Source organism: Bos mutus, chromosome 22 (genome assembly GCF_027580195.1).
Source record: "Bos mutus isolate GX-2022 chromosome 22, NWIPB_WYAK_1.1, whole genome shotgun sequence".
Taxonomy (NCBI): domain Eukaryota; kingdom Metazoa; phylum Chordata; class Mammalia; order Artiodactyla; family Bovidae; genus Bos; species Bos mutus.
The window spans coordinates 10,928,245-10,942,061 of record NC_091638.1 but is presented as its reverse complement, the minus strand read 5'-3'; the positions used below and the strand labels follow the sequence as shown (position 1 = coordinate 10,942,061).

The window sequence follows — 13,817 nt, the reverse complement described above, 5'->3', positions numbered from 1 at the left end:
ACATGGTTCCCTCAAACAGCCCCACTGCTACACTAGGCCTTTTGAGAGCATCATTTACAAATACTTTTCACAAAGGCTGCTTCCTTCCAAGCCTTAATAGGGGTAAACCTTGGCGGCTCTGGCTTCTCCATTTGGGGTTAAGCTTCTTCAGGATCCCTTGTAATGCCGTCTCTTGACACTTGCCCAAAAATACATGATTTGCAGGGATGAAGCCTATTAAGTAAAAGGGCCCTGCCTGGCAAGATTCCAAACACCCAGCCCTGATGGCAAGCTTGTGGCAGACTGTCCATAAACAGGTATTGCAGGAATGAACCTAACAACTCCATAGTCATTTTTAGGAAAACAGCCTCGCAGTCAAGTTCACAATTCTCAGAGTGGCCCGGGTGATTAAGGCAATCCTGTACTCAGAATTTTTTTTATCTGTTTCTGCCCCCAAACCTACTGACAGCTCCTCAGTCATGGATGCTGCAAGTGCCCACTCAGACGCCCTTACCAGCTGCCACCTGCCAGCTCTTTTGATTGATGAGGACGGAAAGGGTACAAAGACAGGGCCCTTACCCCACAGGGAGACCAGCTCCTTGAGGCCCTGCAAGCCCCATCACTCCCAGCTGAGACCACATCCTTGCTTAGCTGCATCCCTTGCTCATCTTATTCCCCCACCTCCTTCTCCTGTCAGCCCTCCCGCCAAAGTCACCCGCACAGGAATCCCTACCTCAGGGTCCGCATCCAGGGAACACAGACCCCCACCACTGCCCCAAATTATGAGAGCTCTTTACATTTGGTTATTTTAGAGGATAGAACCACACTGCAAGGCATGTGGGATCTTAGCTCCCCGACCTGGATTGAACCCTCAGCCTCTGCAGTGGAAGTGTGGAGTCCTCACCACTGGACCACCAGGGCAATCCCGAGAATAAGAATGAGCACTCAGCGCTTTGCGTTTGGTGGCATTTTTCCAAATTCCTAAGTAGAAGGCATTCCTTCTCGTGCGTTTCATTAAAAACAAAAGGCAATGAGGATAAAAATCCACCATGCATGTGTTTTTCCTCCGTTAACATCCTCACTTAAGAGCACTTGACACCCACACATTGTGTGTATGACCACAGGGAACAAGCTGAGACAAAAGAGGCCCAGTCTGCCTCCGAACCCACCCTTCCCCACCTCGACACAAACACTCCACTTGCCTTTCTAGAAAAACCCCTTAGCAAGGACACCCACTTTGTCCTCTGATGAAAAAAGCACAGGAAACTTACAGCACCAGGCAGCCGCCGGTGTCTTTGCTCCGTCCTATAGACAAAGCAACTGGAAAAAAAGCCAATAACTGACAAACCTTCCCGAGAACACGGAACCCGCAGGGGTCTTTCCACTGGGTCTCCGACTTTTTACTTATCCCCCGTTTCTCCTTAATCCAAGTGTGGATTCCTGTTTTTCTTTTCACGCTACAGGACTGCTTTGGCAAAGACAGTCTTTGAAACCAGCAAACCATAATAAAAAAAACACAAACAAAAACCCCAGCAAACCTCCTCAGTTATACTGTTCTTGTAGAAAATGAGCAACACCTGGGAATTCTAAATTTAATATTAGTGGCATTAAAGAGAAAGCAGTAGAGGTTCTAAAAGCCGCAGCACAGCACACATAACTTTGCACTTGGGCACTTCCTCATAATGAGTTTACTGGGGAGGTCTGCCACCCCTGGGCATCGCTTGACTCCAAGTTCTACAAAGAAAAAGGAGCTTCCATCTAGTTCCTTTTTCCTTTTTAAATTAACATTTCCATGATTTTGGTTTTCTTAACTCAAACACAGTACATAAAATAAAAGGACTCCTTCTATTTTGTTTTACTTTAACCAGTCTGACCTGTCAGTTCTGTCTTGTTTGCCACTGCCAGTGGCCTCTGATGGCGTCTTTTATTATCCAGACTCAAAATACAAACATGTCATTACCAACAAGGGGCAGTCGTCAAAGGGAAGACTGTGATGTTGGAGCTACTGATGTCTAGGACCAGTCAGAGACACCTACAAGCGAGTTTCAAATTCTGGAGAGATGCTGTCTCAAAGAGAAAACACAGTGACCCCACGCTGTTTGTCTCACAGCATCTGTAACTCTGCGCTTAGACTGTGGGTAGGCTCCAATGATTCCTACCAAATGCCCGGTTCCTTTGTATACCTTTTCTCTCTATCCCTCCTTCGCTCCCTTTATTTTTTTTTTTGACCACACCTTGCAGTATGTGGGATCTTAGTCCCCCAACCAGGGATCCAACCCGTGGAGTCCTAACCACTGGACTGCTCAAGGGAAGTTCCTTGAGTTCATTTCAACGCTAGCATATATCCATTTGTTTATTCAGAGCCACTTGGAAAGGCAATTAGGGCACAGGGAATCTAATGAAAGCTTTGTGCTTTTCACTTCAAAATACAATTAGCTAGTGGTCAACTATAAGGCCAACATTTTAAAATTACATATATTATATTGTTTTCCTATATAACAACAACAATCAGTTGGAAAATACAATTTTAAACTAAGAACATACATAATGTTAACATACATATAATTCCTAGGAATGAAAAATACATATGATCAACATAAGTGTTAGGCGGTCGGACTCTTTGTGACTCCATGGACTGTAGCCTACCAGGCTCCTTGGTCCATGGGATTTTCCAGGCAAGCATACTGGAGTGGGTTGCCATTTCTTTCTCCAGGGGATCTTCCCAACCCAGGGATCAAACCCAGGTCTCCTGCATTGTAGGCAGATGCTTTACCATCTGAGTCACCAGAGAAGCCCAAAAATACTGGAATGGGTAGCCTATCCCTTCTCCAGGGGATCTTCCCAACCCAGGAATCGAACCAGAGTTGTCTCCTGCATTGCAGGCAGATTCTTTACCAACTGAGCCATCAGGGAAGCCCATAAGAAAAATCACAAAACGGAGAGAGGAAATAGGATATCCGTTTAAATAATGGTTCCAGAACGTGAAGTCCTAATAGGTTAAACATATCAGTTCTTTTCAATTGGGATTTGTAGGTTTGATGCCATTTAAGCACTAATGCAATTTTTAAAGACAGACAAGAGGGAAATGAGTAATGAGGATAGTAAAATATTTTATAGAGCTATAATTACAATGCCTTGGTACTTACACAAAAAGAGCTGAATTTCACAAAAAAGAAAACTGTAGCCCCAAAATAGATACTACCTCACATGAGAATTTAATGTATAATAAAGGATCATTACAAAGTAATTGAGAAGGGAAGGATTTTTATTCAATACTGGAACAACTGGATAATAATCTGGAAATGCAATGCACTTGGATTTTTATTTGACAAGCATGTACCAAAATAAATTCAAGGTGAATTAATTACAAGTCATAGAAAAACAAATAAATGGTACTTTAATATTAAGTACCATCTTAGTATTTAAGTACTTAAACATTAAGTACCATCTCTTCAAGCCACTGAAGAGAGAACAAGTTTGGAAAACAGAAACATTAAAGATGATCACAGGTAAAAGATCCCAAGAGTTCTTATGTAAAGAACTTACGTAAAGTTCTTATGTAAAGAACTTTAGTGATGCCACCCTACCCACAGGGACAGGGCCAATGCTGGGTATCCGGTAGCGAGGTGCCTCAACCGGTCAATGCCAAGAAGCTCAGTGACTACCATAATACAAGCTTTTTGCCCCTGTGAAATCCCACTGGACTGAGCACGTTCCTCCATCTCAGATCCTCCCAGGTTGCTGCCGTGGTGGGAGAGACACCGTGCTAGTACCCTGACTCTTAGTCACTCTCATGAGAAGTGACACACAGCACTTCCACCCACCCAAGCAACCCAAAGGGTGTTGGGGTGGACTGTCCTCAAAGCAGACTTCGACTTGGGTGGGACTCTACCTAAAGCAGAGCCTGGGGGAAGGCTTTGGGTTGACCAGGGGAGGTGAGCCTGGAACATACCTGGAACATACCTGCCTCCTGGAGGAGGCAGGAGAAACGAGGCAGTAGACAAACATGAATGAGCAGGTCACTGCTGTGGGCAACCTGGCCTCAGCCGTGCTGGAAACCTCTGGGGAGAACAGGCAGAGGACGTCCAAGGGTTGGCCCACCAGGGGGACAGGGAACTGTGGTATGTGTCTACCCGTCGCCCCCATCAGTGGTTCAGGGCTGCTCCCAGGAGCACTAACCTCCCAGCACTTCCGGGCCAACCATGCCCCTTGCAGCCAGGGAAAGCCTTCCAACGGGGCTACAGTGCATTGCAGGCAAAGCGTCAGGACAGGGGCTGAGGCAGTGCCATGTAACCATCTCATCCACTGTGGGGGACTCACAGCATCTGCTAAAGAAGGGAAGATGTAGATATCTGGAGAGCACCAACTGTCTCTGCCACAGATGTAAAGACCCAAGCTCCAGAGGATTCTTCAGCCAATCTGACACCTACAGAGCATCTGAACGAAACTGAATGACCAGCTTCATCCAGTTCACTCCTGGAAAGACACTTCTAAAACCAAGGCTATTATTGCTGGGAGATCTGCTCCCTAAATCAGCCCTGAGGTGCAAAGATGCTTCCTGAAGATGCCCTGGACTAGCTTGTGGGTGTGGAGATGGCTGTTAGGAAAAATACCCCACCAGTTCCGGAGGATTCCAAGCCTGTTTGCGTGTAGTATGTGGTCTCTGAGGCTGACCAGTAAGGACTAGCTTACAAACCACTGACCACAGATTCCAAAGAAAACCAGCAAGGGAAGCCTGCATGTCTCCCTGGAGGCCCTGGGAGGTGCTGCCATGAAGGTGACGCCTATGTAGAGACCAAGAGACAAGTGGAAATTTGTCAGGCGTGAGGACAGACAGGGTGGATGCCACTTTCAGCAGCTTTTTGCTCTTGTTGATGGTTAGGTTAATAATTGATACCAAAGGGAAATACCAAGTTACCTTTCAAATGACTTAATGTGAGACTTCCCTGGTGGTTTAGTGATTAAGAATCTGCCTGCCAATGCAGGAGACAGGGGTCCGATCCCGGGTCTGGGAAGATCCCACATGCCATGGGACAAATGAGCCCACGTGCCACAGCGACTGAGCCCGATCTCTAGAGCCCTCGAGCCGCAGCTACTGAGTCCACGAGTCCAAGAGCCCGTGCCCTGCACGAGAGAAGCCACCGCAGTGAGAAGCCCTCGCTCCACAACCAGAGTAGCCCCAGCTCACTGCAACTAGAGCAGGTTCCCGCTCAGTGAAGACCCAGCGCAGCCAACATAATAAATTTAAAAACATATAAAGCCAACTTTTAAAATAAATTAATTCATTAATGCCAAAAACTTTCATTAATACAAGATTTCACTCTAGCCACCAGAGATTTTTTTTGTGACCTTTTTCACATGTGTGTTTGGGTGGCCTCATGTTCTCTGCCCTCCTCTGCTGCAAAATGCAGTTTCCATCCTTCTCATTGCATAATTACCTAGAGACCATTTAACCAGCACCATGCTTGCTCCCTCCTCAGAGAATTTTTTGAGCTTCTCTGTCCAAAAACAGAAGGAAATGGCAACCCATTCCAGTGTTCTTGCCTGGAGAATCCCAGGGATGGGGGAGCCTGGTGGGCTGCCATCTATGGGGTCGCACAGAGTCGGACACGACTGAAGCGACTTAGCAGCAGCAGCAGCAGCAGTCCAAAAACACAGAGCAGAAAGTGAATCGTTGGTGCTCTTCAAAACTGAAGGCAGATCACCAAGCTCACGTGATATGGGATGACAGCTTCAATCTCAAAACCATCCCCAGTTTTCTCAAACGATTATCACTTTCCTCCAACATACAGAAGACAAAAAAACGTGTGTTTAGTTAGGCAAAATGTTACCAGATCCTGGCAGATTCTGACCTTCTCCAACGGGTCAGAAGTGGCAGGCACAAGAGATGGGTTAACTCGGAACCTCCAAATGAACACTAATGAAACATCCTGGAGAGGGAGAAAAGGACACTGCAAGATGCGAGAGCTTCTCAGAAACTGGTTCAGGAGGGCTTTGGTTAATTAGAAAAAGTGGGGTGATGGATGTGGCTGGACACAGTCTGCCCTAAAGCTCTTCTGCTCCTCCCGTGGATGCATATGGTCCTCTCCTGGGACAGAGGCACCCTCAGCTTCCCCCATTCTCTGACCCCCACAACCAAGAGTCAGCTCCTCCCAATCTTTTCCTTCACCGTCCACATTTGGTCAATATCCAAGTCCTAGGAACTCCACTTCTTAAATGTCTCTCAAATCTGATGCCTCCTCTCCACTCCCTTAACTACTTGCTACCTACATGCACCTTCTCCCCAACCCATAACATGGGACCTGAACCATCTGTCTCTGACCTTTCTTCCTACCTGTCCCCTCCCACACCCATGGACAAAGTGATGTCTCTGAATCATAAAGTGGGTCATCTCTCTCCTGCTTCAGCTGAACAACTCCAGTGGGTTTCCACCTGTTTCTCGAATTATGGGGAATCCTCAGATATACTCTAGGGGGTTCACAATTTTCCAAAAGTATTTTTTATTTAACTTTGTGCTTTCACTTGAATGATCCTCTTTTTAAAGATTATTACTAGAAAATCAACATAAACATATTCTGGGTCATCTGAATGAGGATGTTATGACCAAGTGCTACCACATAATTCCACTCTGTGTATTCTGGCATTTATGATGTAGCTGGTCACAAGAAATAGAATTATTATTTTAATATTATTTTAATTGTCACAGGCTAGTGAGAAAACAACAAATCAGACTTAAATCAGACAAAGGAAACTGAGAAGTGAGCCATCACATGACGTGTGTGGCACAGCACATAGCATCCCAAACTCATAAGAACCTGAAAAATCACCCAGAAACAGTGATTTAGTTTTAGTTTTAATCCATCACATTAAATTCATGGACTTAATCTGAATTTATTCAATTTGCAGCTGTGTTGATATTTTATTCATACATTTGTTTTGGTTTTACGGTCACAAGGAAGCTCTAAATATGAAAAGTTTAGACATATTTAAGGCTATCACATATTTGAATTGCACTGTAATAAAAATAATTTTAGCCACCACTAGACTCTCTAGCATTTTTCCTCCTTTAAATAAATTCACATATTACTCGCATTTGAGAAACTCAGGCCCTCAGAATGAGGCTTTAAGTTACAAAACACAGCATACGTGGGAGAGACAGTGACATTCTCTGACCTTCCCATCCACACACCCCTCATCATTTCCCACCCCTCTCACCATTGGTTCTGGCCAATGGGCTGCAACACAAGCAGCGATGCATCAGCTCCAGGCTGAAGCACGGAAGAGCCAGAGAGCAACCCTCCTGTGATCTCATCCAGCACTGGCGACCACACAGCGGACAATTTTTCCCAATGGTGTGGCAGCAAGAGGGGAACTCTGTCAACCTGGCCTTCCACTGACCTACGAAGAACACACAGTGCGAGTGAGAAGTAACCGTTGTTGGGTGAAGCTACGAGGGGATGAATTTGATCTGTTACTGCAGCAGAGCTTAGCTTATCCTGACCTCACGAATGGCCATCCACCTCCCTGAACAAGCCCTTCCCATCATGGTCCAGGCTGCAAAGAACTTTTAGTTCAATGACCTGAACACACCAAACTGCTTCTTGGCACCTTACCTTTGCTCATCCTGTTACTTAATCCTAGAATGCCATTCCCCACACTCTTCTGTCCTCCTCCTCATCCTGCCATTCGATTCATCCTTCAAAAGCTAGTTCAGATATAATTACCACCAGGACATTTTCCTCCCTTCTCCAACCTTCTGTCCCGCATTACCCATGAACTCTACAGAATGCTTTCTTGCCATGTGATAATTACATGTTTACATGCCTGTCCCCACCCTACCCCCAAACATACTGTTGCAAGATCAGTGGCTTATTCATCTCCACACTGTCAAGACCACCACGCAGCAGAAGTAGGCAGCATTTGGCAATTTGGCCAGGAAAAGCTTCCTCCAGAGGACTTGTCCTAAGGTACTGCAAGGAAACTGAGTTGAGATCCATCACCCCCCAGAGAAAACACTTTACCGAACAGCAAAAGCTCCAGGAAGTCCCAGGCGTCTCTGCCCCAGTTCCAGACCAGACACACGGGGTTCTGAGAAGCCTGAGCCATCCTCATCATCTCTGCAAACTCAGTGCTCTTCAGCCCCTACTAAGGACTCAGACTTTACCTGGCAGGCCTTAGCCTAGGCTTTGTCACTCAAAGTGTGGTCCACACTTAAGAACCAAGGGATGGGATTTCCCTGGTGGTCCAGTGGCTAAGACTCTGAGCTCCCAGTGCAGGGGCCCGGGTTCAGGGAACTAGATGCCACATGCCACAGTGAAGATCGAAGATCCTGTGTGCCATAACCCAGGGAAGCCAAATAAATAAATAAATAATTTTTTTAAAATAAGAAGAACTGAGTAGCTAGTGAGAAAAGTGGAACCAGACCCCAGACACCTGGGTCAAAACCCACATTTTAGCAAGATCCCAGCTGATTCATATACTTTCAACATTTGAGAGGCACTGACCCAAGGTACCCAAACAGAATCTCTCCATCCTGACAGGTAACTTTAATAACCATACTTTTATATACTGATGTATGCAATTATATCACAATAAGACTGAAAGATGAAAAAGAATTCACTAAAAAACACAACACTTTCTCATCATAATGATATCTGTGAAGTGTTTTATATCACTGAATTCTCAGAACAATTCACTCACGTCCATTTTACTGATGAGGAAACTGAGGTTCTGAGTGGTTGAGTACTTTGCCCATCATCACACAGCTCTGAAGAGTCAGAGTCAGGGTTTGAAGGCAACTCTCTTGGACTCAAGAATTGTAATCCCCATCACCACACACTGCATGACACCCTGCCATTCAGGAACAGCCTTCCAGATCTTCCAGCCTTCCAGAGATCTCCATTTCCCTTCACCCAGCCGTACCCATCACCTCTGACACCACTACGCCTCTACATATACCACTCTCCCCAAGACACTGCCAGCTCTCCCTGGGCAATGATTTTATGGGCTTGGTCAATAATTGTTGATGAATCAATAAAAATATTTTCTCCTTGATCATCAGACAACCCTTTGAGGATGGCTGGACAATGACTATTAAGCTAAGAAGGTGAAGACTCCGAGGTTCCCAGAGAAGTCCAATGCCTTGCACCAGGTCACCAGGAAGCCTCAGACCTCTGGGAATGGACCTGAACTCCCTGACTCCCAGGACAGATGTCTGCTTCCCCATACTTCCACTCTCCCTGTATTTCCCTCTTCTGACCTACATTACCAGGAAGTTAAAAACATCCTTCCCAAAGAACTCCCCAACATATGCATCTTCAAAAGGGGCTCTGTGTTACTGACAGATGGGCCAGATTTAGACATTCATAGGAGGCCACCACAGAAAAACCTGGGAAACTCTGGATACCAGATACAACAGCCCCCTGGATGCAAGGAAAGAAAACATTATCAGGCAAGAGCCTTCAACTAGTGAAGCCTATCCAAGCCCCTCACAAGGAACCCAAATCCAGGCAGAGGCCCCTGGAAAGCCAGGCTGGTGGAGACCCATCACCCTCCATGGTCAGGCACCAGCCGGTCCCTGGAGTCTGTGGTACTGTGATTCCACTGGTCAAGACAGCCCTTCCTTTCCCTTTATTGTCTTCAGAATGAAGCTAAAGGGACTTCCCTGGTGGTCCAGTGGTTGAGATTTTTGCCTTCCAATGCAGGGAGTGTGGGTTCAATCCCTGTTCGGGAAGCTAAGAGCCTATAAGCCTCACGGCCCAAAAACCAAAACATAAAACAGAAGCGATATTACAATAAATTCAATAAAAACATTAAAAAGCATGCACATCACAAAATTTTTTTAAAAAGAAAGAAGCTAAGACATTTACCCAGCTCCACATGTAACCAGAGAAAAGCAGGACACCTGCCTGAAATATTCAAATATTTAGGAAAACATGGGAGGGACATTTCCCTCGAACTGGTTAAAAGAGGGTTGAGGGAAGGCAAGAGTGAGATCCTGTGGACAATGAAGCAATGCTCCATTTTGTTTTGCATTATGCCAGAGCACCATGCCACCCTTTGGGCACTCACCGAAGGCACCCAGATGAGGTGATTAATGGGCTCTGACTCCCTGTTGGTTAAACTAGTGCCTAGGCACAGAGCTCCATCCATCAGGAGGCACTTTGTGAAAATTCTTACCAAGGCACTCTGCAGGCTAGCACAGGCTGCCCAGAGCTCATGATATAGTCGTACTCAAGAAATGTTTGGCTCGGTTCCCTAGCATCAAATCCTGAGATAGGAATTTCCTAGGAAAGTGTTTCATTAGCAAGTACCCCTAGGAAAAATATTGGTAGGGGAGTGAAGATGTGAAGCCAGAAAGAGAAGCCAGAGCAGCAATGATGCCTGGAGGTCAACGCGATGCCACTCTACAGTGGATTTCTACAGATACCAGAAGCCCCAGCAAAGAGGGTCTTCCTCCAACAAAGAGGAGAGGCTGGCAGCTGGAAATGAAAGCACCCGGGGTCCCAGTGTGCAGAAAGGGCTCTGAGGGGACACTGAGCGACAGTGGAGAGTCCCTGACAGCCCAGGGTTCAGTATTCCTTTCTCCAAGGTTCACCCAAAGCATGGCCACGATACTGCTGACTCAGTTATTCTGCAGCCTCATGGGGTTCTCATATTTCTTTTGGCTCACCCAAAAAGGACCTGGCTCAAAGACCTTTCAAACCTTCATGGAATGAGTTACAGAGCCTCTTTCAGAATTGTTTCCTGACTCTCTTCTTTCTCCCATGAAGCATTTTCTGTCATTGCCCAAAGCAATTCAAATATTAAGCTGAAATGTTTTCCTGAAGTTGGGCTGCCAGGGAAACCCAATAGCCTTTTCCTTTTTTTTTTTTTTTTTTTTTTTGCTTGCTAGGGCCCCTGCTTCTTGCCACCTTGCCCCTTAAAGATAAGCACAATGCTTGGCTACTATTCTAAATGCCCCATTAGTTGTGTTAGCTCAACACTAGCTTGCAGATCACCACTATAAGCAGTAAATGGACTAAGTTCACAGCTCCTAATCCAGCCATCAAGGCACAGGATCACCTCATGTCAAGACAATCGACATGGAAGGACCCAGCTTCAACTTGACAGCTGTCATCTTGGACAAGACAGAAAGTAAAGGAGATGGAATCCACAGTGGGGGGCGGTGCAGGGGGATGGAAAGATGACTAACTGTTGACAATGAGTAACAACTGAGTTCTCTCCACAACTTCTCCTCACCCTCCCCTCTCCCAGCAGGCAGATACCCCGAAAAGGTGTCTCCAGACACCTCTGCCCAGCCCTGTACGGCCTTCTCCCGTCTCACAACACCTCACCCCAGAGTCAGAAAAGGGAAGGCTGTGGAAATGAGGTCCTATATTTGAAATCATTGATGGGATATTTCACGAATTCATTTTCTTTTTTTTTTTTCTGTTCGTGCCCCAAATGCTCTGCCTGGAGCCTTTTCTCCTGCGGTCTTTAGTTCTTCTCTGTGTTTCTTTACTTCTAAGGAGAACTGCCTTTCCTTTAGACGGGTCACAGAGCTGCAGGAAACCTGGGTTCAAATCCCAGCTTGGCTGCTATCAAGCCATGTGACCTTGGGAACGTCCGTTTGCTCATCCGACAAATGGGAATAAATCCACCTTCCTTATAGGTCTGTGGAGAGGATGAAATGAGGTCAACTCTAGGTAAAGCACCTGCGACGTCGAGATGCTCAATACAGATACAGGCCGGATTGCTCCCTCGCGGCTCCCCTCTCCTGCAGCCCCACCGCACCTTGCAGGATGTCCCCGCGTTTCCCAGGCCGGCCCCTCTGGACAGCGAGGGACAGGAACCCAGCTCGGGATAGCGTTAACCCCGAGGAGGCGCGTTGCAGCTGGTGTGGACACACACACAAGCACACGCGCGCGCGCGCATATACACGCGCGTACAAGCACTGCGCGGTTGCTCCGGGCACCCCCGCGGGACCCGCACTGAGGCCCCGCCGCGCACGGAGCGGGGTCTCCAGTCCCGGAGACAGAAGGGCTCCCCCTATTCCGGCGGCGGCCCCGACCCGGTGGGCGCCCGAGCGCACAGCACTTACCCGGGGTGGGCCGAGTGGGGCAGCCGGGGGCGGGCCGGGCGGGGGGCGGCGGCGGGCGCGGGGCAGGCGTGGCGGCGGGCATGGCTCGGAGGCCCGGACACGGGGCAGCGGCTCGACGGCAGGGCGGGCGCGGCGCTAGCAGCGAGGAACCCGCGCCGCCTCCTCTGCTCGTTCCCTCCCGCCGCCCGCCTTGTGCTGCGCCGGGCGACAGCCACGGGGAACGTCTCCGGGGGCGCCGGCTTAGCAACCGCGCGCCCGCCCCGCCTCCCTCCCCGCGCCCGCCTCGCCCCGCCCCGCCCCGCTCCTCGCCCGGCCCTGCAGGCAGGTGGGGCCCGCTTTGAACTTGCTCGCGCACCCCTTTCTTCTCCAGAGAGCGCCCGAGGTGGCCCTCGGGGACCCCTCTGGAGCCTCGCCTCTCCCCGCTGGCCGGGCGCGCCCTGAGCTAGGAGCGGTCGGGCTTTGAACCTGAGCCTCGCCCACGTCCTCTGTGGGTGGCGGACCAAAGGCGTTCCCAGGACCCCGGCAATCCTCACCCCTCCTAGCGGTTCAGAGACCAGGCTTCCCTCATCGATCCCTTTCCCCTACCCCATCCCCACTATGGTCATATACGGACCCCGCAGCCGCCCCCTGCGTGCCCCCCAGACTCAGAGACCTGCTCCCCCTCTGTTCACACCAGTGACCTCTAAGATATAGCTTGCAAACTGCCCTCCAGCCCCATGTCTTCCCGGTACCATCCAACGGCTGCTCAGTGCCCCCTGCATTTTTCTACCCCTTCCAAGCCCACCACGCTCATAATCCCCCCCACTTGCAGAGATCCCCCATGTCTGCAGTCACAATCCCGTCTCCTCAAAGACGGCTCCCAGGCCCCTCCCGGGAAAGATGATTAAGGCAGGGAAGACCATGCCGGTGTTGGGGAACAGGATTTGCCACTCCAAACGGTCTCTCTTCGAAATATTATTTTAAGCTGGTTATTTTTTGACAAACAGCAGAGAGGGGAAAAACTCTGAAAACCAAGTAGGAGTTACCCTTGTGTAACATTTATATTTGTAAAGGAAATCTCCGTTTATTAGATGTCTCCTTTACCTGGAAGAGAAGGACCAAATCTCTAAAAATTCCTTTTTCCCCTCCATTCATTTCTAATTCTTTACTGAGTCTTGTCACATCATTTCTGAGTTTTTCTTTTTTTATTATTATATGAAACATATATCGTTATTCTCCACATTTTTAAATGGAACTAACATAGAGCAAGCATATTATTTCCCAAACTTATTTGAGCACATAGTTATATTAATATATCACGAACAAATGGTTCTATACGAAGAATAAATGACAGCTCATGTGCAAGACCTAGAGAAAGGTATTTAAAGAGAGATGATTTTCTCTTTCTTTCTTTTCTTTTTTTTGTCTATTTCATGAGGTTTGTGGGATTTTAGTTGAACCTAGGAACTTGACGTGAGTGTACAGAGTCCTAACCACTAGGTCACCAGGGAATTCCCTAAAAATTCTAATCATTGGAGAAAGCAATGACAAATCTGCATCACAACCTTCCCCCTTTATAATGTGCTTTTCCTGGTAACCTCTACACCCTCAAGATCCTCTTTTGTCTTCAGTTGAGGATGGTATGTAAGGCGAGGGCTTTAGCCATTTGGAAAGTTACTCAGTTTTTCTGGGGCTCTCCCATGTATGTGTGTGTGTTTGCTCAGTCGCATCCAACTCTTTGTGATCCCATGCACTGTAGCCTGCTAGGCTCCTCTGT

At 47.8% G+C, this 13,817-nt stretch overlaps 1 protein-coding gene across 1 annotated transcript in view; it reads right to left on the bottom strand.

The window, feature by feature from the left end:
• Positions 1-12,450, bottom strand: part of DCLK3 (doublecortin like kinase 3) — a 42,202-nt gene extending 29,752 nt beyond the window's left edge. Inside the window, exon 1 of the mRNA XM_070358872.1 lies at positions 12,062-12,450. Coding sequence (XP_070214973.1) covers positions 12,062-12,143 — 82 coding nt within the window. The 5' untranslated portion in view covers positions 12,144-12,450. The remainder of the gene's footprint in view (positions 1-12,061) is intronic.
• Positions 12,451-13,817: the final 1,367 nt, after the last annotated feature.